General features: G+C 49.4%; 1 protein-coding gene across 4 annotated transcripts in view; it reads right to left on the bottom strand.

Annotated features, from left to right (window-relative positions):
* The window catches only part of SGSM1 (small G protein signaling modulator 1), a 92,927-nt gene that overhangs the window by 26,688 nt on the left and 42,714 nt on the right, over window positions 1–23,525 (bottom strand). For all 4 annotated transcript variants that reach the window (XM_079763094.1, XM_079763095.1, XM_079763096.1 and 1 more), the window contains 6 exons: window positions 9,408–9,483; window positions 7,934–8,096; window positions 5,675–5,827; window positions 2,713–2,780; window positions 2,293–2,438; window positions 2,030–2,161 (listed from right to left, as the gene is read on the bottom strand). In XM_079763094.1, coding sequence (XP_079619220.1) covers window positions 2,030–2,161; window positions 2,293–2,438; window positions 2,713–2,780; window positions 5,675–5,827; window positions 7,934–8,096; window positions 9,408–9,483 — 738 coding nt within the window. The remainder of the gene's footprint in view (window positions 1–2,029; window positions 2,162–2,292; window positions 2,439–2,712; window positions 2,781–5,674; window positions 5,828–7,933; window positions 8,097–9,407; window positions 9,484–23,525) is intronic.

Below are 23,525 nucleotides of genomic sequence, written 5' to 3'. Positions count from 1 at the left end.
GCTATTTGGAAGACCCTGAACCTCCTTCTAAGTGGCCATACTAAGCAAAGCTATTGCAGCCAACCACCCAGGATGGGTATTATAGTAGTAGACCCAGCTGTGAGAGCTGCCTGCCCCTAGCACTTTCACACCCACACCTCCCTTCTGAGGTCCAGGGCCCTGCTGCAAGGGTGGACCTGGGAATTCTTTAGAACCAAGAAGGAGCTCTGTCCCTGTCAACATCACCTTTTCAAAGCAGAAGACATTTATCTACCATCATTTTAGCCAGTCTTAAGGGAGAAAAAAATTGCAGCCAACCTCTGTCTGATCCCCCAGACATTACCCAGAAGCCCCTCCCCAAATATCCGCAGCATCCTCCCCACCCAGCAGCCTGAGCTTCTGGCTTCCCAATCTGCCCGTAGAGCTTCTCACCAGTTATACTGTATCCCAAGTGGGGAAGGGACTGGAGAGGGGTGTCTCTAAGCCTCACCCATAGAGGCGGCAGCTTCTCCACCCCATTCACCTCAACAACATTTGTAGACCAACAACTAACATTTACTGAGCATCTAGTATGTATCCAGTATGGCTCAGGGTCACACGTCTCAATTTAACCACCCAAGCCTGCAGCTCCACCACGGAGCACAGTTGCAGTCTTTCATCCATTCTAAGATGCACATCTGTCTTTCACATTTCAATGTGCCTGAATACGAGGATGCATCTTATAATCAGCAGCTTATAATCAGCAGCATTTTACCACTGGGATGCGGTTATCACTGCCTGATCTCATGTAAACTCAGTCACAGCTGTTCATATTGTTATTTCAGTTAAGTTTTGTGCATGGCGGTCACTGCACATGTGGAGAAAAGTTCTTGGAAGGAGGCCTGGCATTTATTAAAACTATATCCAAATAAATCTCAAAGAGCTTGCAAAACACATAAAATAAGAGTTTGAAGTAGAGAGAAAACACTGTCTATAATTTAATAGCACTTTTAATTTCCTGATAGTTATGTTAAAAAATGGTGCATCTTAAGTTGATGCTTCTTAGGTCTCAGGAAATAGGGTGCTGTACCCACTATGATATGGATACTGAGGAGTGACTTGCTCAGGGTCACCCAGTGATTGTAACTGTGACCACAGAGCTGGGTGGCCAACAGCTGTCCCTCTGCTTCCTCGCAGCTGAGCCCAAACACTACACTGACCCTAATGTTCCCGAGGAGGGGACAGCAAAGGAGAATTCCCATGAGGGTAGGGGCTTCATATGCCTTACTCACCGCTATTCCTGGGGCCTGGCCCAGTGCAGGGCACAGAGGGTGACTGGTGAGTGGCAACTTCTGGCACCAGCCATCCTGAATTTAAATAATAACTCTGTCCCTTACTCTGTCCTCATGGGCCTCAGTGTAATCAGCTATGATAACAGCACCTGCCTCAAATGGTTGTTGTGAAGTTTAAATGAGTTGATATAATTATAAAAGCACTTAGCACAGTGCCCGACACATAGGAAGTGCTTAATAAATATTAACTATGAAGATGTTTATCTTGATATCCTAAGCATCTAACACTTAGCAGGTTCCGTACAAAAGTGTACTGAATGAGTAGTAATGAGAGAATGAATGAAGAGATGGCTGGGTGAACAGGTAGATGGACAGATGGACTAGAAAATAAATGGATAAATGGACAAATGGATGGATGGATGGTGAGTGGATATAAATACAGGAAGATGGATGAAGGAATGGTGGGAAGTGCAGGAACAGAGGGATGGTGGCTATAGACACTGCAAGAGGAGTGAAAGGCTGGCTGGCTGGAGATATTGACATGTGGATGGATGCATGGATGGATTTGGTAGAAGGAAATACTGGCATGTGGATGCATGAATGAAGGAAATAGTAGCATACGGATGAATGAATGGATAGCGGAAATACTGGCAGATGAATGAATAGATGGGTGAGTAGGTGGATGGATGAATGAATGAGCAACCTAGAGCCAAAGGGAACTTCTCTATAACATGGAGCCAGACTCCAGTGGAAGATCTGGGCCCACGATGAGTTCTCACCGGCTGAACGAGAACGTTGTTCTTGCCATACAGCAGGGTGGCCCTGGAGTTCTGGTGCAGGGACTCCACGTAGTCGCGGGCGGAGAGGGATGGGCGGTCATCCATGCTGCCACTCGAAAGCCTCTTCTGGATCTGGCAGTGTGAGCGGAGGTAGAGGATGAGGCTGGAGTGACCTTCAAGGCCCCACTCCATCCCCTGCCCCCATGCCCGGTCAGGAACTCAGCCTGATTCCCCCACAGGGTCTCACTGCCCACCCCACTCACACAGAGGGCTGGGCGCTTGGTGGGCGAGTCCTGTCGCAGGTGCGAGCTGTGGATGCGGTGCCTCTGGACGAGCTCGTCGGCAGAGGGGTCGGTCCAGAAGTGATCTGCCGTCTTCATCTTGGTGTATTCCAGGGCACAGGGCCCCACTGCAGAGCAGAGAGGCTGGTAATCCTTGGCCCCTGAAAGTTTGCCCTCCCATCTACCACCAGGTGGGCCACCCATTGCACTATCCCTCTCCTCCGGTCAGCTAGGATGCCCCAGAGTCCTGCTAAGGCGAGAAACAAGACCCTGGGAGCAACAGACAGGGAACAAGTGAGTTTTGATGGGGGAGGCTGGAGGGAGGTGAGAGAAGCCCTTAGGAGGGGCCCTGTGAGCGGAGACTAGAGATTCACATGAAGCTCAGAGCGCTGGACCGCTTACCTAACAAAGACGCCAGGATGGGGCCATCCACAGGGTCCATCAGGAGTGCTTCCTTTTCGTAGTATTTGCTAGCAAGAGAGGAAAGAACATGCAGGTTTGGGAGGTGACCGGCAGAGGGTGCACCATGGCCTGGTGGTTAAAAGCAGACAGAATGGGTTCGATCTCCCTCTTGTGATGAGGTTACCTCTGTAAGCCTCAGCTGCCCCATCTGGAACAGGAAGATGATAATGTATCTCAGAGGGGTTTTGGAAGGACTTTCAAGAGAGACAACAGATGTAAGGCACTGATTTTAGCTCAGTCACTCCAGCAAGTCACTTACCCTCTCCGGGGCTGAGCATGTAACTGCTTAATACACGGCTGAAATAAAAGCCTTAATGAGGTAATGGGAATAATTAGAAGGCTGCTGAGGCCTGGCTGGTTTTGTCTGCTTCTACCGCATCTTCCATTTCACACAGGACGTCATTAGGAGGCACAGATGATATCTACCCCTCTAATATTATTGAGGCGATAAAATGCTTCTCAGCTGTGGCTGTCCCAAAAGGCTGCATGAACAGGCCTTCCTGTTCAGATAACTAATGTGGAAAACGCTGGCCTGGCACACGCCCCTGGATTCTAGCTCTTTAAAGTGACATGAGAAGCCATCACTATTACAGTGTTTGTGCTAAGTGTTTTTGGTTTTTGTTTGAGTTGTGTAGTGGTGTGTAAGTCTGTGCAAACCTTAGATAGTCTAAAGATAACAGAATTTCGGAGTTGGAAAGAATCTTGCTCTGACCTCCTAACGGATCTCAGCCCCAGAGAGGGTAACTTGCTGGAGGCCACACCCAGATGGCTTGGCTCTTTCCATCCTATAGCGGGGATGAAGGGCAAAGTATCTGGAGTCAGACAGACCGAGGGGGAGCCTATCTGGGCTACTCTCTCCTACACTGTGTGCCCCTGGGCAGGGGACTACCCTCTCTGAGCTTCGATGCAAAATGGAAAGACAGATGCATCTATCCAGGCTGTTGGGAGGATGAAATGTTGACCTGCATGTACAGCAACAGCACCAACTCTGACACCAGGAATTTCCCACTAAATGGCTGCAGCATCATTGTAATTTTACCCCAAAGAAATCTTCTATCAACCAGAATATTGGCTGAGGCATAACTGACATGCCCCAGGCATGCTCAACAAGTTTATACAATTAAGTGTCAGATCTAAAGATAATACTTCGAGACATTTTCCATTCCACCATTCCGTGTCCCTTCCAAAAATTGGCAGTTATGTGACCTTGGAAATGGTCCTTAAAAAACACCAGGGAGGCCTGGGAGCAAGGTGTGACTGTAAAGGTACCTGAAAGGGTTTCTTTAAGGTGATGGGTTTCTGTCGGACAGTTCTTCATCCTGAGTGTGGTGATGTTTATATGAAACAAGATGTTTTAACATTTCATAGAACTATATAGCAAAAACATGGGTATATGTAAAAACTGGTGAAACCCAAATAAAGCTTGTAGTTTAGTTAACAGTGTTGTACCAATGGCAACTTCTTGTTTTGAGTCTTGTACTCTGGTTGTGTAGAATGCTATCATTGGGGGGGAGGCAAGAACTCTCTGTACTAATGTTGCAACTTCTGTGTGAATCTAAAATTCAAAATAAAAAGTTTAATGAAGCAACAGCAGGTTAGCATTGATGCTCAAATAATTACTCATTCCTTTTGACTGACATATTCAGTAGTAAAACACAAGGTCACACACCATAGGCAGTAACCTCAGAGGCTCTGGGGACAGGGCAGGGGACAGAGACGTGTTATAATTTACAAGAAGGTGAAGAGATTAACTGCAGCCCCAGAGCCTGGATTTCATTCAGTTCCTCTCCTGCCTCAAGGCCTTTGTACCTGCTGTTCCCTCTGCGGGGAACACTCTCCCCACCCCCTTCACCTGGTTAATGCTCACACACCTTTCAAATGGAAGCCTAACTGACATACCTTCCAGGACACTTTCCATAAGCACCGGGAGGAGATGAAACACCGCCCTCTTGTCTTGGAACACTCGCCACATATTATTAAATTGCTATTTGACTATAATTTAATTAGAGTCTTGGATTATAGATCCCTTGTTACAATGTCAGCTTCATGAGGGAAAGGACCTTGCTCTGTACTTTCATACATATTTTCCCAGCAAACAGGCAAAGAATAAAAGCTATTCTTTTATTATCTAATATCCACTGTGCGTGAAGATATAGTTAAGTTAAACAGGCACTTTCATATCCCAAAAGATGGGGAGATTATTAGATATTTATCTCTCTCTGGCTGGAAAGGAGTCCTGGCCATGAGGAATCTCAAACTACAGATTCTTCAGGGCTCCCCACTGCTCTTGGCATAATATGACAGGTAAAAGCAATGTATCCCCAACATCTAGGTTAGTGCCTGGCACATAGTAGATGATCACTACTTATCTGGATGAACATGTGAATACAGGGATAAATGCTTGCCAAGAGGACTCATACTATAAAACCTTTACATCAGGTAATTCTGAGCTAGGAGAGAAAATGTAAAGAGTCATTATTCACGTCCAAAATGACTAACTCCCCTTTTCATCTCTTCTTCAGAGTGGCAGCAATCCCTATGCCACTTACCAAAAGAGAAAACAGAGGCACAGAGAAGCTAAGTGACTTCCCTACAGCCATATGGTTGGCGAGTAGACTGTGGGCTTAACTCACTGGAGAAGCAAGATCACCAAAATCTCAAGATCCTATAACCCACTCCAAATGCGAAGACCCTGAATTGCTACTAAACACCTGGATCTTCCTAAGGTTCTAAGCTAGGCCAGTTCAGATTCAAATGTCCAGATGACCTGTATTTGGTAACTTTAAATCAAGTGCACATCAAGGGGTAAAAAAGAAAGTGGCTTTGTGCAAGGGGTGCAATTTCCAAGAATGCCAACAGGTGGAGGCAGAGTGCACCCAGGTGTTTGGTCTTTCCAGCTCACCTGCTGTTTTCCACAAGGTAATGCACAATTTTGTCCAGGACCTTCTCAAACAAGGCTGTGCGGATCCACAGGTGCTTGATGGCAAGTGGGGACAGGTTGGGTAGTTTCGGCAGCTTCCGCACATTCTCCTGGAGGCCCTGGATCTGGTTTCGCCTTTGAGACCAGTAAGGAAGGAGAAAGATATTCACCGAAAAGGAAAATCCAACAGGATCAATATGCAAATGGGAAAACGGTCAACCTATCTAGGAAATAAAGAAATGGCAACTAAAACCATATTGCTCTTGGAAAATGGGTAAAAAGTTGAAAAAAATAATACCCAGTGAGCGTGAAGAGGTGGTAAAAAGAGACAATTTCATACACTGTTGATGGGTAAGCTAGAATCTCATACTGATATTTCTCTCTCTCAATCTCTCTCTGCTGGAAAGGAGTGCTGGTCAAGGAGAGTCTTGGATTATAGATCCTCCAGTGGCTCCTGACTGCCCTTGAAACACAAGCTTAACATGACAGACAGGGCGCTCTGTGACCTTTCTCCTGATCACATCTCCATCCATCTCCTTACTATTCTCCTTTCTGACCCCATGATCTAGCTAGACAGAGAAATGTGCAGGTCTCTGAGGCTGCCAGGCTCTCATCTGAGGACTGTCCATGAGCTGCTTGTTCCTGCTTTCCCTCCCCATCCCATTCCCAGGCTCACCCCTTCTCACTCTTCAGGTCTCAGTGAGGACGTCCCCTCCTGCAGAAGCCCTCTCAGACCGGCCAGAACTGGGGGAGGGGCTCTCCTCTGTGCCCTGATGACTCTGAAGCATAACTTCCTGCTCACTTTTCTGTCTTCTCCTCCACACTGTGACCATGAGGGCATGGACTAAGTGATACAATTATTTTTTAAATACAAAACTTCCTGAGAGTCTACCCCGGGGTAAGAACGGTTCCTCTTCACGTCACAGCCTAGCAGAGTGCCTGGCAGGTAGGGGGGGCTCAGTATATCTATTCATAAATGCATGATTGCATGAATGAATGATGGCGCTCCTTTACCACCAGCTATGGGCATCTCTAATTCCTCCATTAACAAGTCACTCCCAGTATTATGGAAGGCCCATGGAAACTCATCCCTTTAAGAAATTTATCAGCAGCATCTGGGGATTTAGCAGATGGAATAGAGGATCCTGAAGACCAAATAGCTGAGGATTCAGATACCAAATTGGAGCTGGCAATGCCAAATCTAGAGCCCCGCCCATCATGCAGTTCTAGCTAGCAGCCCTAGGCAGGCAGGGCCTGAAGGTCAAGAAAAGGGCCATTTCTCATCCAGTGTAGTGGAGTGACCACCCGTGGCAGAGATGGTAAACACATGGCATGCATATATATTTCTCCCTTCTCTTGCCCGTAACAGACATGGCTAATCAATCCATGCACTCTTTCCCAAGAAGCCCAATCACAGCTGCAGAATCTTTCATAACATGGTCCTCGGGCAGCCACTAGGAGCCACTGGAGTTGCAACTTATTTGCCATCCCTGACCAGGCTCCAGGTCAGAACTCTGGGAGTGACACGAGCAGGAGGCACTTATGTACAAACACGCAGGCCATGAGCCTCCCTCTCCCCACCCCAACACACACAATCAGCCACCAAGACGAGCGAGTGAAGCCACCCTCCCCTTCAGTGGTTGCCTCGATGTGAGTTTTAACCAGAGGCCTATGTGAACAAGACCACACTGGTTCTATTAAACGTCAGTCTTGCTGCATTTAGAAGAGGACTGAGCTCACAGGAGGCACTTACTCCTTCAACACCTGTTTCTTGGGCATTTACCAGGTGCTAGGCTCTCCCAGACGCTGGGGACATAATGGGGAATAACACAGATGTAGTCGCCTGTCTTCATGGAGTTCAGGCAGAAAGGGGAGGCAGACAATAATCAAGTAAATAGTAAACAAACAAATGAACGAATAATTACAGATAGTGATAACAATTGGGAAGAAAATAAACAAGATGATATGAAAGAGAAACGGGATGAGGGTTGGAATTTACCCTTAGCTAGAGGAAGGCCTGACTATGACAAGGAACCAGCCATGGAAGATGAGGGATGAAAACCAGGCGGAAGACACAGCATAAGCAAAGGCCCTGGGGTGGAAAAGAGTCTGACAGGTCAGAGGAGCAGAAAGGAGAGCGGAGAGAGTGCTAGGAGGCTGGAGCTCTCACAGATCCAGGGAGGAGCATGGACTGACTGTCTGGGGGACCACCCCAGCCTGTACACCACGCTCTGCACTCACGCGTTCTCTATCAGCTGCTCCAGGTCCTGGACCTTGCGGCTCAGTTCGTCAGCTGGTGGGAAGCTCTTGCCCACCTTCATGAAGAGAGCCGCGATCTTGTTGCTGCGCAGGAAGCCAGCCGCCCGCCGCCGCAGCCCGTGCAAGACGCAGGCCTCCACAGCCGCTGCAGAGACAATGGTCAGCAGGCCCTGCCCTGCCCATGCTCCCCAGCACCCAGCTCAGTCACACAGGCACCTGGGAGAGCGGGGGGCCCCAGAATCGCAGATTTGTGACAACATCACAGGGAGAAGCAAGTATGCCTCTCCACCTTCAACCCCCTCAAAAGGGAGAAAGAGAGCTTAGTGGTTAACACACACTCACAGCCCAAGGACCTCCCCTCTCACATCCTTTCCCGGCCCCTCCCCAGCTGCGAGACTTAGGCAATGACTTCCCCTTCGTGAGTCTATATCCTCATCTGTAAAATGGGGACAGTATGAACATTAACCCCATAAGGTTGCTGTTAGGATGAGGTGGGAAAAATGCATGAAAAGCACTTAGCACAGAGCCGGGGACCTAGTGAGTACTTTCTGACTGTTACCTATTCCTCCTGTTATTGGGGGAGGGAAGACTGGACCACAGGACTGTTGAGCATCATCCGTGTTAAGGAACCACATCATCATCATTATCACTATTGAGACTCCAGGAACAGCTGACATGATAACATTATAACAGGACCCTGGTGGTGTCCCCAGTCATCTGAACAGAAGCTTCAAGGGGCTAAGACCAGGAGAGGGAAATTACAGCACGTCCTTCCTTACGAGATACTCCAATCATGAAATAAATAGCTTTTGGGGGAGAAAAAAAGAAACACGTCTGCTTGTATGTACACACTGATTATGAGCTGAATCCTGACTTCAGGGACACGCAAAACACATGTCTCTCTAGCCATTTGGAATGTACAGTAAGAACTGGCAGTGAGGTTATTTCTGGAACCTTGTGAGCGGAGCTGGTTCAAGGAGAGAGGTGAGTCACGCTCCGAGGCCTGGTCCTGCCTCCTTTGCTGAGCCAGCTAGACAGGATCCCTCAGGACCTCAGGATGTGTCCACAGCTCTTAATTCCGTTTTTAAAAGTCACCATCCATCCTCTCCTTTTACTTGGCACCAGCCATAGGCAGAGTGAGGAAAGGACATGGAGTCCATTCCTCAGATGCAGGACCCCTGCCGCATGGGATAGGGTCGTGTGAACTGAACCCACAGCAGAGGAAGCCAGGCCTCCAATGTTAACCATGATTACCTCTTCATGGGGTACAGAGGTCATGCTTAATTTCCTCTCTAGACTTTTCTGTATTTCCCAATTCCCTAATGAAGGGATCCAAAAATACCTTCCAAGTTACACAGCAAAATAATGATGTGAGAATCCTTGCTCAAACACGCCCTCCCCAAGGCAGCCCATAGAGGAAGAAGCCACTGTTTAAGGCCACGGGCCACAGACTCACCACAGAAGGAGATGATGTGGCTGCTGTCTTCGTGGACAAACTTCCGTGTGACGGCCTCCTCCATGATCTGCTTCACCTGGAAGGCAGAGGCAGCTGGAGGGGAGACCCCAATGCGACCTGGGGTGCAGACACCCCCGGGGCCTTCCCAGGCTGTCTGGGGAATTTTGATAACTGCTTTCCTTCTGCACCCTGTGCACCGTGTCTTCTGTAGGTCCAGGGCCTGTGGCCTGGGGTAACTCCACCCTGCACATTGTACTGCATCATTCTCTCAGGCTCCGTGCATGCAGTCTTCTTCTCAGCTGTCACACAAGATGTCATCTCCTTCCCTGACCACATTATCTGAGGCAGCCCTCCCGCCTCCATCCATCCCATTCTAGAAAGAAGACTCACACTATTCCCATTCCAAGTGTTGTTTACTGCTGTCTCCCTCTTCTAGAATACACATTGCCTGAGGGCAGCGCTTCACCTACCTTGTTCGCTGCTGAGCCCATGGAGCCTGGTGCATAGTAAGAACAGTGCCTGGTGCACAGTAGGTGCTCAATAAATATTTTCTAAATGAGTGGGTGAATGAATGAACGAATGAACGGAACAGGTATATAAAAGAATCAGGAGGGTGTTGTGTAGGAGTTCAGGCCTGGAATCTGGCAGACCTGGTTTCAAATCCCTAGTCGTCACTTGCCAGCTGGATCTGTGATCTTATTTGGGGAAACAGAGGCTCGGGGAAGTGAAGCAACTCACCCAGAGTGGAGACAGAATCCCAGCCTGCGTCTGACGCCCAGGCTACATGCTTTTCCTACCAGATTCAGTCACTCAACAAATCCTTCTCAAGCACCTCTGATGTGCCAGGCAGGGGTCTGGTCCTGGTAGGGCAGCTTTCACTGGACGGGAAGCCCCTCCAGTGAGGCCCAAGGCAGCACAAGCTAAGAGAGATGCAGGATCCAGCAGCCCAGCACCAGTGGGAACGGGTTCCAATACAAATGCTCAAGCTCACCCAGACCCACTGAATCAGACTCCAGCGTGTTTATGAAGCCTTCCCGGTGATTCTCAAGCACTCAGATTGCAGAAGAAGATTGGAGGGGAAGGAGGAGAAGAGGGAGAGGTGGGAAGGAAGAGGAGCGGGAGGATCTAAATGATCTCCCACAATCCTTAAGGAAGAGCCGGAGCAGTCAGAGCTCCTGTCCCGGGACCCTCCCACACAGCCAGCCCCCCTCTCCTGGCTTCTGGTCCTCCTTGCCCCCATTAACAGTCACAGGGTGCTGCACCCTTCCTTGTCTCCAGGCATCCCTCGCTTTAGTCAATAGCCCCTTTATTAAAGTCACCTTAATTCACTCCGTTTGGGGGAACCATCTGCTTCCTATTGGCACCTTGACTACACACATTGTGTCCAGTCCACACTGCAGAGCAGAGCAGTCTGTTTACAGTCGTGGGTCCTGAATTTCAGGAAGGGCAACCCCTTTCTCAGTCACACAGCCATCCGGTAAGTCTGCTACCGGGAGGAGCCTGTGGCTGTCTGGCCCCAGGCCTCCTGTCCTGGGGATGGATCTCAGGCAGTGGGTGGTGCAGGTGGGACTGCAGCACCAAGGGTTCCAGCAAGTGAGGACTCCTCCCCACCGCTCCGCTGGCTGCCAGCCGTGGGCTAGAACCTCGCCCTGGTTAATAACAAGCTGACAGCCTGAGGCCAGGAGAGGAGACGGAAAAGGCAATGCGGATGGGAGCCTTCCCCAGAAGGTCACTGAGAGTCTCACAGGAGACTGCACTGCCTCACCGCAGGAGGAAAGATGCTGCTCCCCATCCCCGGGGACAGACCAGACAGACCTGTGAGCAAGGGGAGAGGGCCAGGCAGCCCCAGAACCTCCGAAATTCAGCTCAACTACCTTTCCCCCTCAGCCTCCCGGCCATGGGCTTGAACTTGGTCAGCATTTTTGAAGGACCTGCATGTGGTCTGGAGATGGGGGTGAAAGCAATGTGGCATCCTGGCTCCTGGCAACCTGTGTGATTTTCTAAGCTTTGGCCCAGAAATCACGCCCCATTTCGGAAGCACAGAGGCAACCCTGTGGTTGGTGCGACTTCGGAGTCACGCAGACCTACATTTACATCCCAGCTAGGGCACTCACGTCCTAGGTGAGCCCAGCCAAGTTATACACCCCTGCTGGTGCCTCAGTTTCCTCTTCTGTAAAGTGGACCTATCGTCCTGTGGGCTTGTGATGAGGATTAAACATGCTGTTACATGTGAAAAGGCAGGCTGGGCTAGCAAACAGTTGGGAGTTTTATGACACTGAAGCTCAGGTTTTATTTTGTTTGTTTTCTGAGCATTCACTATGCTCCAGGGACTGACTGTAGGCACAACCTTAATGAGGTAGTTTCCCAAATTATTCCCATTTTACAGATGGAGAGACTGAGACACAGAAAGATTAGATCACTCAACGAAAGGTCACGCAGAGGAGGCAGGATTCAGACCCAGGGCCTTTGCTTGTCTAGAGGCCATTCAGAACCAATGCTTTTGTTACTTCCCAGCTTACAGTAGAGAGAACGTTTACTGAGTGCCTCCTATGCACCAGGTGCTTATATAGAACATTTTATTTAATCCGCACAAAAGCATTATTTTCCCCATTTAAAAGATAGATAAACTGAGGCTCAGAGAGTTTAGGCAGTCTGCCGAAGGACAAACAGCCAGGAAGGGGCCCACTTGGGCTCTGAACCCAGATCTGTGTGAGGGCCCGACCTGGAGCTCTGCCGCCGGCCCTGCCCTGTACTGAGTCAGGCCCTCAGACAGATCACATCTGAAATCCCAAGGTGGTGAGAAACCTGTGCGAAGGGATTCCTCAGCCTCTCCGAACTCAGGGACCAGAAGAAGTACTGAACTGGGAGTAAGGATCTGACTCTGCCAACCACTTCCTGTGGGGGCCTGTCAAGGATGAGGGGACCTCAAAGGTCAAAATGGTCAAGAAGCTTTTATCCTTCTCTGGCACCATTCTCAGGAGTCATCCAACAGCTGCTTCAATGATGGGGCTCTCATTGAACAGATCCGTCTGGATCTAGATTAGCCCTGAACACGGAGCCATGTTAAGGACAAGATGTCAGGAGGCAGCTGGAAGGGGCTAAGAGCCCGGAATGTGGAGTCACTGACCTGAGGTCAAACCCTTGGCCATTCACTGCCTGCATGATGCTGGACCAGTTTCCCCATCTGTGAAATGGAGACAACAGCACCCCTACCTCACAGGGGTAATGAGAGGCTTGAAGGAGATCATGGAGAGAGTCCCTGCACCAGGCACCTGGTAGGAATTCTACAAACTGTAGGGACTCTTGAGCCGACAGTAACTATTCAGTCCACAACCTGGCCCTCAATGGATGTTCCAAATCAGGGCCTCACTGGCCTGCTGGCCTGGCCTGGCCCCGCCCCTCCACGTCAGACCTCAGAGCATGTGCCCTCCCCATCTCCAGTCCTACCTTGCAAACCTTTGGAAACCAGCCCCGCCCTCCCACCATCCCTCCCTCTTCCTGCAAATATTTAAACAACATAAAAGGAGGATTAATCTCTGGAGGGAGTCAGGCAGGGAAATCCTGGCCAATATGCAGAGCAGGAAGGAAGGCTCCTGGGGCTCCCAGGCTTGCCCTGTCTGCTCCCCTCCTCATACCTGCCCACACCCAGGTACCCTCATGTTGCCCACCTCGAACCCTGCAGGTCCACACTGCTGTGTTCATGCTCTCTAAGCTCCGAAAGGAAATAACACGGCCCAGTGTTCAGGGCTATCAAAAGGATTGTGGAAAATGCAGGCCAAGGGCCTCAAACAGGACCCAGCACACCTTGGCACCATCTAAAGGGAGGCGCTAGTGCACTGAGTAAGAACATGAGCTTGAGAGCCACCAGGCCCAGTTCAAACTCCAGCTCTGTCATTGGCTGGGTGACTTCAGGCCTCAGTTTCCTCATCTGTGAAATGGGGATGAAACCCACACCACCTCTCAGGGCTGCTATGTGAGAATTTCATAAAAACGTGTGCAGAGCTCTGGGTGTTTTGTCTCGAAGGGTGTTTTCTGGCTTCTGACTGAAAGAGCTGCAGATGATACCAGTCTTTGCAGATGACACTCACCAAGGTCTCCACTACCCAAACTGATAATCACTGGACCTGGTTTCAAAGAATGCAGAAAGGATATTGGAGCAGAATCTGCAGATGCTTCGTGATTATTTCTGGTAATGAATTTGTCACTGTTTGTGAGCTGATGGCCACTTATGAAAGATACCAGGAATCAGAGGAAATCACCAGGACCCAACCAGGAGAATCATCAGTGTGTTTCATTAACAAGGATCAAATAGATGCCTTAATAATGGAGAAACCAACAGACACTGCCTCAGGATGATCTTCTATTAAACTTGGACGTCTTTGGGCCTTTTTAAAGTCTCTTGAGAGTTTCTAAATATAAATTCCTGCTTTAAAAACTTAAAACAAAACAAAACATGCACAGAGCTCAAAAAAGGATGAGGGCTCAGACCACCCTGTCTAAAATAGAGTGTCTGGCTTTACGCTCCGCCTGCCTTTCCCACTCATCTGTGGGTTTATCCATTTAGTGTCTGTCTCTCCCACGTAGATCTGGAGCTCCTAGGACAGTGCCTGGCATGCGGAAAGTGCTCAATATCTGTTTGGTGATCACTCTGATTAATAACACTAGTACCAGCAGCCAGTGCTTATGGACCTCAGCTCCAGGCAGTGTCCTAAGGCCTTTTGACACCTGATCTTGTCTGCTATGTGTAAGGCTGGGGTCCGCAAACTTTTTCTGTAAAGAGGCAGACAGCAACTATTTTAGGCTTTGAGCTAGGGCTGCCAGATAAAATGCAGGGTGCCCAGTGAAATCCAAATTTCAGATAAAAAAGGATTTTTTTTTTTTTTTAGTATATATACCAAATGTTGCATGGAACACATACGAAAAGATTTGTTGTTTTTCTGAAATTCAAATTTAACCAGGCACTCTGAAATTTTATTTTCTCAATCTACAAAACTGTTTTCAATCATAACCGTCTATGTCGCATAGTCTCTTTTGTTTGTACAACCCTTTGAAAAAGTCAAAACCATTCTTGGCTCAGGGGCAGTACATAAACAGGCTGGATTTGGCTCACTGGGCCCCCTGGTTTAAAGCACCCAGCACAGTGCCTGTGGCACATAACAGACTTAAATAAACATCACCAAGCTGCCACCTGCTCCTCAGAGGCCTGCTGCCTCAGCCCTGACTCAGGTGGTGGGTGCCTGGCAGTGCAGGTGGGTGACTAATGCTGAACCAGCACTGGCCTATGAGAGGGAGGCCCCCAGGCAACCTGACTCTTACATTTGTAAGAAACTCAGCGGTGGAGAGAATGGTTAAATTAGGGGAGCCTTGAGGTGGCTTTAAAAATAACAGCCTGTGGGGAAAAGAGGGGGATGACTCCAAGGCCCCTTGACAACCACCAGGGCTAGAGGGGTGAGCTGAGGACAGCTGTGCCGCTCTGCAGGCACCCTAGCTGCTGAGAACACATGCACACGCCTGGCCCTGGTCAGGGCATCGTCCCCACACACCAAGGTTGCAGGTTCCATCTCCGGTCATGGCACATACAAGAATCAACCAATGATGCATAAATTAGAACAACAAATGCCTGCTTTCCTTCCTTCCTTCCTTCCTTCCTTCCTTCCTTCCTTCCTTCCTTCCTTCCTTCCTTCCTTCCTTCCTTCCTTCCTTCCTTCCTTCCTTCTTCTTCCTCCCCCCTCCGCCCCCCTCTCCACCTCCCTTCCTGTCGCATAAAATAAATATATTACAAAGTGCATGTGCTTAGCAGGCCAGCATCTCCAGCCCTAGTTCAAACCACTGACCCTTGAACACAGGTCCCCAAAGGCAGTGCCATGGGTTCATCTCCTGCCTTTGCTCACACGATGCCTTCTGCCAGGTGTCCCTCCGTGTGTGCTCCCGCTGGCTAACTGCAACTCAGGCTTCAGCTCAGGTATCACTTCCTGGGAGCCTCCCTGGACCATCCATACCCCAAATGGGAATAAGTGTGCCTCTTCCACATTCCACTAACACTTGCCTTCCCAGCATTTATCACATGAACCTCAACTGTTGCTCATTCACTCAACTTGTATCAGTGCCTCCTATGTGTCTGGCACCACGTGACAGAGTCCCTATCCTCATGGAAATCATAGTCCAGCAAAATGTAAAGACATTAAGTAGATCACACAAATGGGTAACTACAAAATGAGATTCGTCCTCTGCAGCAGCAGAACTTGGTTCTATTAAGCAAATATCAATGGAAAACTGGGTGGATGGGGAGGTCAGGAGGGCTTCCTAAAGGAGGTGACATTCCAGAATGTCAGTTCCTTTCTGCTTGAACTTCAGAGTTCAAGCAGAAAGGAACTCTGGGGCCTCGGTTTCTCCAACTTTAAAGCAGAGGAAAAAGCCCTCCCCTGCAACTGCCCCCACAGAGCCGCCTTGGAGCTCAGAGGAAGGAACAGGTGCAAGGACAATGTGGCAGGGAAAAGCACTGCATGGAAATAGCTGGCGGCTTTTTATTTTTTACTTTGTTATGGGCGAGGCGTGCAGGAGGTGAGAGATAGGAGGGGCAGGAACAGGGCTGACGGTGGGTGGGGGAAATAGGAATATTTTAGGAAGCTCCCAAGCCTAGACACCAACAGACATGATGCAGGGGGTGGGGGAGGATGGTGCCACCCTGCAAGCTGTGACTGTTTTCATGGTGTGGCCCAATCTTCCTTCCCTGCCAAATCCTCTCCCTTCCCCTCCCCACATGCCGATCTCTGGCTACACGTGCCATTCCGCCTGTGTGACCCACGAGATTCCACCCCCACCTTGCCTTTGCTGGCACAGTCCCCTCCACCTGATATTCCCATCCATTCCTACCTCCATCTCCGGCTCTGGAAAAACCACCGAATCCTCTAGGACCTGGCGCCCTTCGTTGCATTCTCTCCTTAAACCTCCAAAGTTGACATTATCCCCACCCCACCCCCCTTTATGGCTATGAGTATTGGGTTCTGGAGTCAAACTTCCAGAATTCAAATCCCAGCTCTTGCACTCGCGATCTTGAGCAAATCACATCCCTTCTCTGAGCCTCAGCATTCCCATCAGTAAAATGGGTGACATTGGTACCTGCTTCACAGGTGTAAGATAATGCACCAAAAGCATTAAACACAAGAGCAGCCACATAGTAAGTTTTATGTAATGACAACCAGCATTTATTTATAAAGTGTTCACTGTGTGCTGGCACCGAGCTTAGGGGCATTATTTCACCTAATCCTCAGGGTAATTAGGTGAGATGGGTACAGTTACCCTCCCCGTCTTATAGGCAAGGAAACGGAGTCTTGGTGAGGTTAAATGACTTGCCCAAGAGCACGTGGCTTGCAAACGGTAGGATGGAGATTCAAACCCATGACTGTCTACCCTGTACAGACCCTGGCACATAGTAGGTTCACATACAGGTGCTTCCCATAAGCCGAGTGGGAGCTTTACATGCACTAGCCTAAAGAATCAAAATAACCGTGCAATACAGGTGTCCCATTTTCCCAATGAGGCAGCTGATCTGGGAGGGGCAAAGATCATCTGGCTGTGAAGAAGCTGGGATTTGAATCAAGGTCTCCTACTTCACTGTCCCAGGTCAAGGTGGGGGCCCAAGCAGCCAGGTGGCCAATGCACCTGCTTCCTTAGCCCAAGTCAGCTGACTGTCACATTCACAGTCAGCTCCCTGCTCTCAGAACCGGGGCCCAACAGCACCTGCCAGCCTCCACCTCTGCCCCAGGCATAATTTTTCATCTCCCAGGACACCCGGGAGCCTCCTAGCTCTCTCTCTCTGTGTTACACATCCGTTCCCAAAAGGAGAACTGTGGTAACAAAAAGAAATGTCCAACCTGAAATGCTTATTACAAAGTGAAAGAAGCCAATCTGAACAGGCTACCTACTGTGTGGTTCCAAATATATGACATTCTGGAAAAGGCAAAACATGTCTCATATGGAGACAGCTGAAAGACTAGGGTTGCCAGGGGTTGGCAGGGAAGGAGGGATGAATAGGCAGAACACAAAGGATTTTAGGGCAGGGAAACTATTCTGTATGATATTACAGTGGTGGACACATGCCATTATGAATTTGCCAAAAACCACAGAATGGGCACCATTGAGAGTGAACCCAAATGTACCCATGAACTATGGATGACAATGACCCACTCTGGGGCAGGATGTTGGTAGTAGGGGAGGCTGTGCATGTAGGAATAGGGGGTATATGAGAAGTCTCTGTACTTACCACTCTATTTTTAATGTGAACCTAAAACTGCTCTAAAAAAATGAAAGAAAAAAAAAAGTCCTTTCCTTGCTCTGCCACTAATGGAGGATGTCAGCAGGGATCTCGACCTTTCAGCAGACAGGCTGAGCGCCTCCTTCCAGATGGGCACCTCCACACCCTCGCTCATGGCCTGCAGGGGGTTTGGGGCCTCCACAGAGAGAAGCCTGAGAGCATCCGGCAGGAGCTCGGCAGCCACTGGCCAATGGCTCAGAGCTTCCTTCTCTGGACTCTCTCACTCAGTTCCTGGACAGCCTGCCCCACCCTCCTCCACACCTCTATCCTGTCCTGACATCCTCAGATTCCGAAAGCAAAACCACAGGAGTGTCCTCCACCGCTGCATCCTGCGATGGGAGTGAGCGGGAGGGGAGGGGACATCAAGGATAAAGCAGTGGCAGGTGGATCTCTGGAGTGTTAGGAAACTCCTCCCTCCAGCTCCTCCCTGCTAACCTGGCCTAACTGTGGCTGTAGGGCTGGCAGGAGACGGGAATGCCTCCCACTCAGCTGCTGCCAGCCTACCCCAGTTAATAATTTACTGGTGCGCTATAAACAGGCGCCAGCACTGTGCCCTAACAGTACACAGACTGGCCAGCCTGTCACAACCTGGATAGAGGGTATTCTGGGGCTGAGAATGGGGTTCCCATAAACGGGCCTCCCATCACCGTCCTGCACAGGAGCCTCAGACAGCCCCTGATAAAGGGGTTCCCCCAGTGCCTGATCCTAGAGCATTCACCTGGGGGCACCTTGGCAAAGGACCTTCTGGCCAACACTCCCATGCACAGTCACCGCTGAAGATGATGGCGCCTTGAAGACAATGCCAGGCCACCCCCCACTCCCAGAGAAAACAGCACCGTGTGTCACGTTCCCAGCCCACATCCTGGAGATCAGACAGCTTTCTCCTGGGTACGCTGCCCACTGCGTGTGGCAGCTCCCCTGGCAACGCGCCCCACTTCCAGACCCACGGGCCTCATGCACGAGAAACATACACAGACTCTCAAGCGTACCTAGATTCTCTGGAAGGTTGCCCAGACTTCGGGGGCTGGGCAGCTAGAGGAAAGTAAGAAATGAGATTCACAGATGGTTGCTTAAAACACACACAGCGTGAACCAGAAAACAGACTAACCACCTCTAGCAAGCTTAGGAGGAAAAGCAGTTGAATATTCTCTAAAGACTGGATTAGCATCCTGGCTCCGCCTCCTACCAGCTGTGTGACCTGACTTCACTTTCCCTGTGCTTTGCTTTACTCCCTGGAATACGGGATAATAAATAGGATCTACCCCTCTGAGGTTTTTTTAAATATTAAATATGTTAATGGATGTAAAGCACTTAGCACAAAGTCTAGGACACGATAGAACCTCTAGAAATGCTCTAACCATGTGTTGTCCAACAGTATCACTAGCCACATGTGGCTTCTGAGTACTTGAAACATGGCTAGTTAACTGGCAAAGTTTTTTTCTTTTTATTAATCCTCACCTGAAGACATGTTTTTATTGATTTTTAGAGGGAACGGTAGGGAGAGAGAGAGAAACAACGATGTGAGAAACATAGGTTAGTTGCCTCCCACAGGCACCCCAACCAGAGACTGAACCCGAAACCTAGGTATGTGCCTTGACTGGGAATCGAACCCACAACCTTTGTGGTATACGGGATGGCATTCTAACCAACTGATCCACCCGCCCAGGACAGGAAGTATTATTAACTTAATTATACATAATTTAAATATAACGAGGCATGTGACTCGTGGCTCACATTGGACAGTGCAGATCTGGAACACAGTAGGTACCCAATAAATGCTAGTTATGGTTATCATTAGGGGTTACCTTAGAGGCTCCCTGGGTTAGAAATTAGGAGGCACCATGTCATTCTGAGCATGGCGCTGTATTGTGCTGACCTATGTATCCTGGCATATTACAGGGTGGTTCTGAACCGTATTTGGATATCTGAGTTGTGGACCACTTAGAGCTACTGATGATAGCTGAGGATACCCTCTCCACACACCAAGTACCAAGTGTTGGTACAATTTCAGGGCTCTGTACACCCCCCGAGTGGAAATCTCTCATCCCTCATCCGGCAGAACCTGGCACACAGGTACCCAGGCAGCACCTGGGATCGCAGCCAGGCACAGAGCACGAGTGGATACGTCCACTGTTAAGAGGCTGGGCTCCAAAGGCGGGGCCCTCACTCCTTTGAGATGGACATTTGTGACTTCTCTGCCTGGTTTCCATCTCCCTGTCTGGTCCTTTCACCTGGACTCTCCTCTGGGACCCCTTTGCTCTCAGAGAGCTGGCTCCACACTTCACCTCTCAGACTGGACCAATCAGAGCACTCCATCCCACAGTGATTGGCACCAAAGCAGCACTTGACTCAAACTGGTCCAACGAGAACTAAGACTTTTGCTAGAACCATGGGGAAGGGGGAGCTCTTCTTCTGTTGTGATGCCAAGTTGGCAGATTGTGCCCAGAGAGCTGCTGGGAAACATTCTACCTCCCCACAGAGAGGGCAGAACATGAAGTCAACACAGAGGAAGGAAGCAGAGAGATGGAGAGATGGGGGTCCTAATGACACCACTGGAAAACCTGGATACAGCTGTACCTGAAGCTGGACTCATCCAAACCTCCCCAAACTCCTAAACCAGTGAATCTATTTTTAGTGTCTCTTTTTCCTTTTCACTTTGTGTTGATATATTTACTTATTGTTCTAGTTAGTTTTGTGAGCAAGCTATTATCCAACTTGAAATGAATGGAGCTCACTAAACTATCCTGTTCTGCTGCTTCTCAGCTATGTAACCTTGGTCCGGCTTCTTAACCTCATCAGTAAAGAGGAGTTTCTATTTGTACCTACTCTACAGGAAGATTGCTTTGTGGGCTGAATGAGATAAAGTAAGGCATTGTTTAAGAAATGGTAGTTGCTGTAATTCTAAATTACTAATTAAACATAATTTACTAACTAAATAATTAAAGAAGAATTCACTCAGTGCCCAAGTATCACCAAGTCTCTTGAACTCTTAGGACTTCAATTCTCTGATTTTTAAACGGAGCCTTACTGCAAAAGGACCTGTTAATGTCCTTTGTAAATATCCACAATCTGAATTCCTTCAAGATTTTGCAAAGAAAAGGCACAAATATATATTCATATATATATATATGAGAGAGAGAGAGAGAGAGAGAGAGAGAGAGAGAGAGAGAGAGAGAGAGAAAGGGCGAGAGGAGAGAAACAGATTTGTTGTACCCCTATTTATGCAGTCATTGGCTAATTCTTGTATGTGCCCTGACCAGGGATCAAACCCACAGTCTTGCCTAAGGTGATGATGCTCTAACCAACTGACCTACCTGGCCATAGCCCATCTCCTATCTTCTTGTATTATCAAAAGAAAGAAAAATATGCTGCTCCCCACTGGAGTTCAGCACTCTTAGCCGCCTCACCCAGGGGCTCCTAGCGGCTAAGTGGCAGGGCCAGCAGGCTCATGGGGGTTTCTGACCTTCCTAGGCTGAGGGATTACCTCAAGGGGCCAATGAGTAACTGGACCCAGAGGGAAGATCCAGCTGCCCACCCAGGACGGCCATACAGGTGGTCAAGACTCAGTCCTCCTGATTCCTACTCAAGGGCTCGTCCCTTTGGATCCCATAAATACACCTTCCCAGTCTACAGCACTGCTCCTGTGGCCACAGCACCCAGCCCAGGGTTTACCCAGGGAGAACACGATCCCATGCTGAGAGCACCTGCAACTTCAGGTCGGACCAGAGAGGGTAGCAAAATGTCCTTATGGAACCGAGTCTATCTGGCTCCTAACTGGGTGAGCCAAACACTGTGCTTGGCTCACCCACAAATTCTGTTGATTGCCTGGCAGGCGGGGACGGCACACAGCATTGCTGTGCGGTAGGTGATGTCTCCACTCTCAGATACACGAGGAAACCGAAGCCAGAGAGATTCACGCAGCTACTGATGGCATGGCCAAGACCTGACCTCAGGACTGACCAGCTCCAAAGGAGGTCCTTTCCCTGACTCCACACTCTCAGATAGCTCATGTGGGTCACGGATTTTGGCTCCAGAGTGATGAAAAGCAGGGTTCTGGAACCAGACCCCCAAGCTGTGCCATTGATGATGTCCCACTCCCTTAGGCCAATTATTTGCCATCTCTGTGTCTCAATTTCCTTATCTATAAGGGAGAGTGTTTACCCACCTCATTGGGGTGTTGAAATAATTAAATGAGGTCATCCATATAAAATGCTCAGTAAATGATGTTTGTTTTTTATTTTTTTAAAAAACTTTATCCCATTAGAATGGCTGCAGTTGAGTCCTTGGTTTCCTTAAGTGAAGTAAAGGCTCCCAAAAAGTCTTATCAACTATTGAGTTTTAATAAGTCTTAAATACAGACTTGGCAAATTCAGAAGACAGAAAATATCAGAAAGACTTGGCTCTTGGAGAGTGATGTCAGCCAAATTAGATGACTCGAGGTTCTTAGAGTCCTGGATCTTGTCCAATCTTGTCCACTTAGAAAGCAGGAGAATGAGACAGGGAGAGGGGATCTGCTAGGAGGCCACAGGTGATAGGAGCAGAGTTGGGACAAAGACTCGGGTGTCCTCACTCCCCATGGTGATGGCAAAAGTGTCCTTCCTACCTGCCAACTACCACCCTCTCCCGGAGCCCCTCGGGAGGTTACCGCAGTGGAGACCCGGCCAGCCTGCACGGGAGAGAGAACCACGCAGGAAAGCCAGGGCCCCCGCTGTCACATTGAGCCGGGCGCTAAAGCCCAAGCCATTACTATCAGAAGCTCCTGGAAGCTGCATTGTCCGAGACCTGGGAAAAAACTATCAAAATGCACCGGCAGATATGGTTGCATTATTCATAAAGAGAAGTTCTGCCGTCTTAAGCCTGAAAGCATGACACACAGAACTTGTTTGAGTCAACCCTGCCAGCATCAGAGAGCCCCAAAATATCCCATCCAGATGTCTAGATTCCTTCTGCAACCATTTTTGGAACCCCTACTTGGCCCAGCAGGGGAGTAAAGAGAGAGCTGTGATTTCCTGCCCAAGAATTGGAAGCTCAGAGAACAAGATAGAAGCTTCCTCTCTAGCCTAATGACTTTGTGTTGCCCCCATTGTTACCTACAATGATTGCTTGCCTTGCAGCCTGAGCAGCCTACAACATAGGTGAGTTCATGCTCCCCTCTTGCTCAAACCCTCTCACGGCTCCCATTCACTCAGAGTAAAAGCCAAAGCTTCCAAGGGATGATTCGCCTCCTGCTCCTTCTCTGACCTCAGCTCCTCCTCCTCCTCCATCTTGTTTATTTCCCTCCAGCCTCATTGGCCCCCTTGCTATGCTTGACTCAAGGCCTTTGTACATGCTGTTCCCTCTGTTAGGAACACCCTTCCTGCAGTTGTCGGCATGGCTCCCTCCTTTCCTTCTGCTCATATGTCACCCCATCAGAGAGGCCATCCCTGACCCTCCTCTGGTGAGCCCTTCCCAGCTTTATTTCCTCATAGTGCTTGTCACTCCTAATATACTATATTTACCAGAGGCCCGGTGCACGGATTCGTGCACGGGTGAGGTCCCTCAGCCTGGCCTGGGCCCTCTCACAATCCTGATTCAGTCCGACATCTTCCTGAAGGATGTAGCAGTGCCGAAGCAGCAGGTGGCCGGTGAGGAGCCCCAGCCTGGCCGGGCGCAGCTCCATTGCTGCTCATCCTGGCCCCACCTGCCGCTGCCACTCGATAGCACTGCCACGGAGGTGGGAGAGGCTCCTGCCACCACAGCTGCGCTCACCAGCTGTGAGCCCGGCTTCTGGCTGAGCAGCGCTCCCCCTTTGGGGGTGCACTGAC

The sequence above is a fragment of the Cnephaeus nilssonii genome, assembly GCF_951640355.1.
Source record: "Cnephaeus nilssonii genome assembly, chromosome: 22".
NCBI lineage: Eukaryota > Metazoa > Chordata > Mammalia > Chiroptera > Vespertilionidae > Cnephaeus > Cnephaeus nilssonii.
This window is presented reverse-complemented; position numbering and strand designations above follow the sequence as displayed.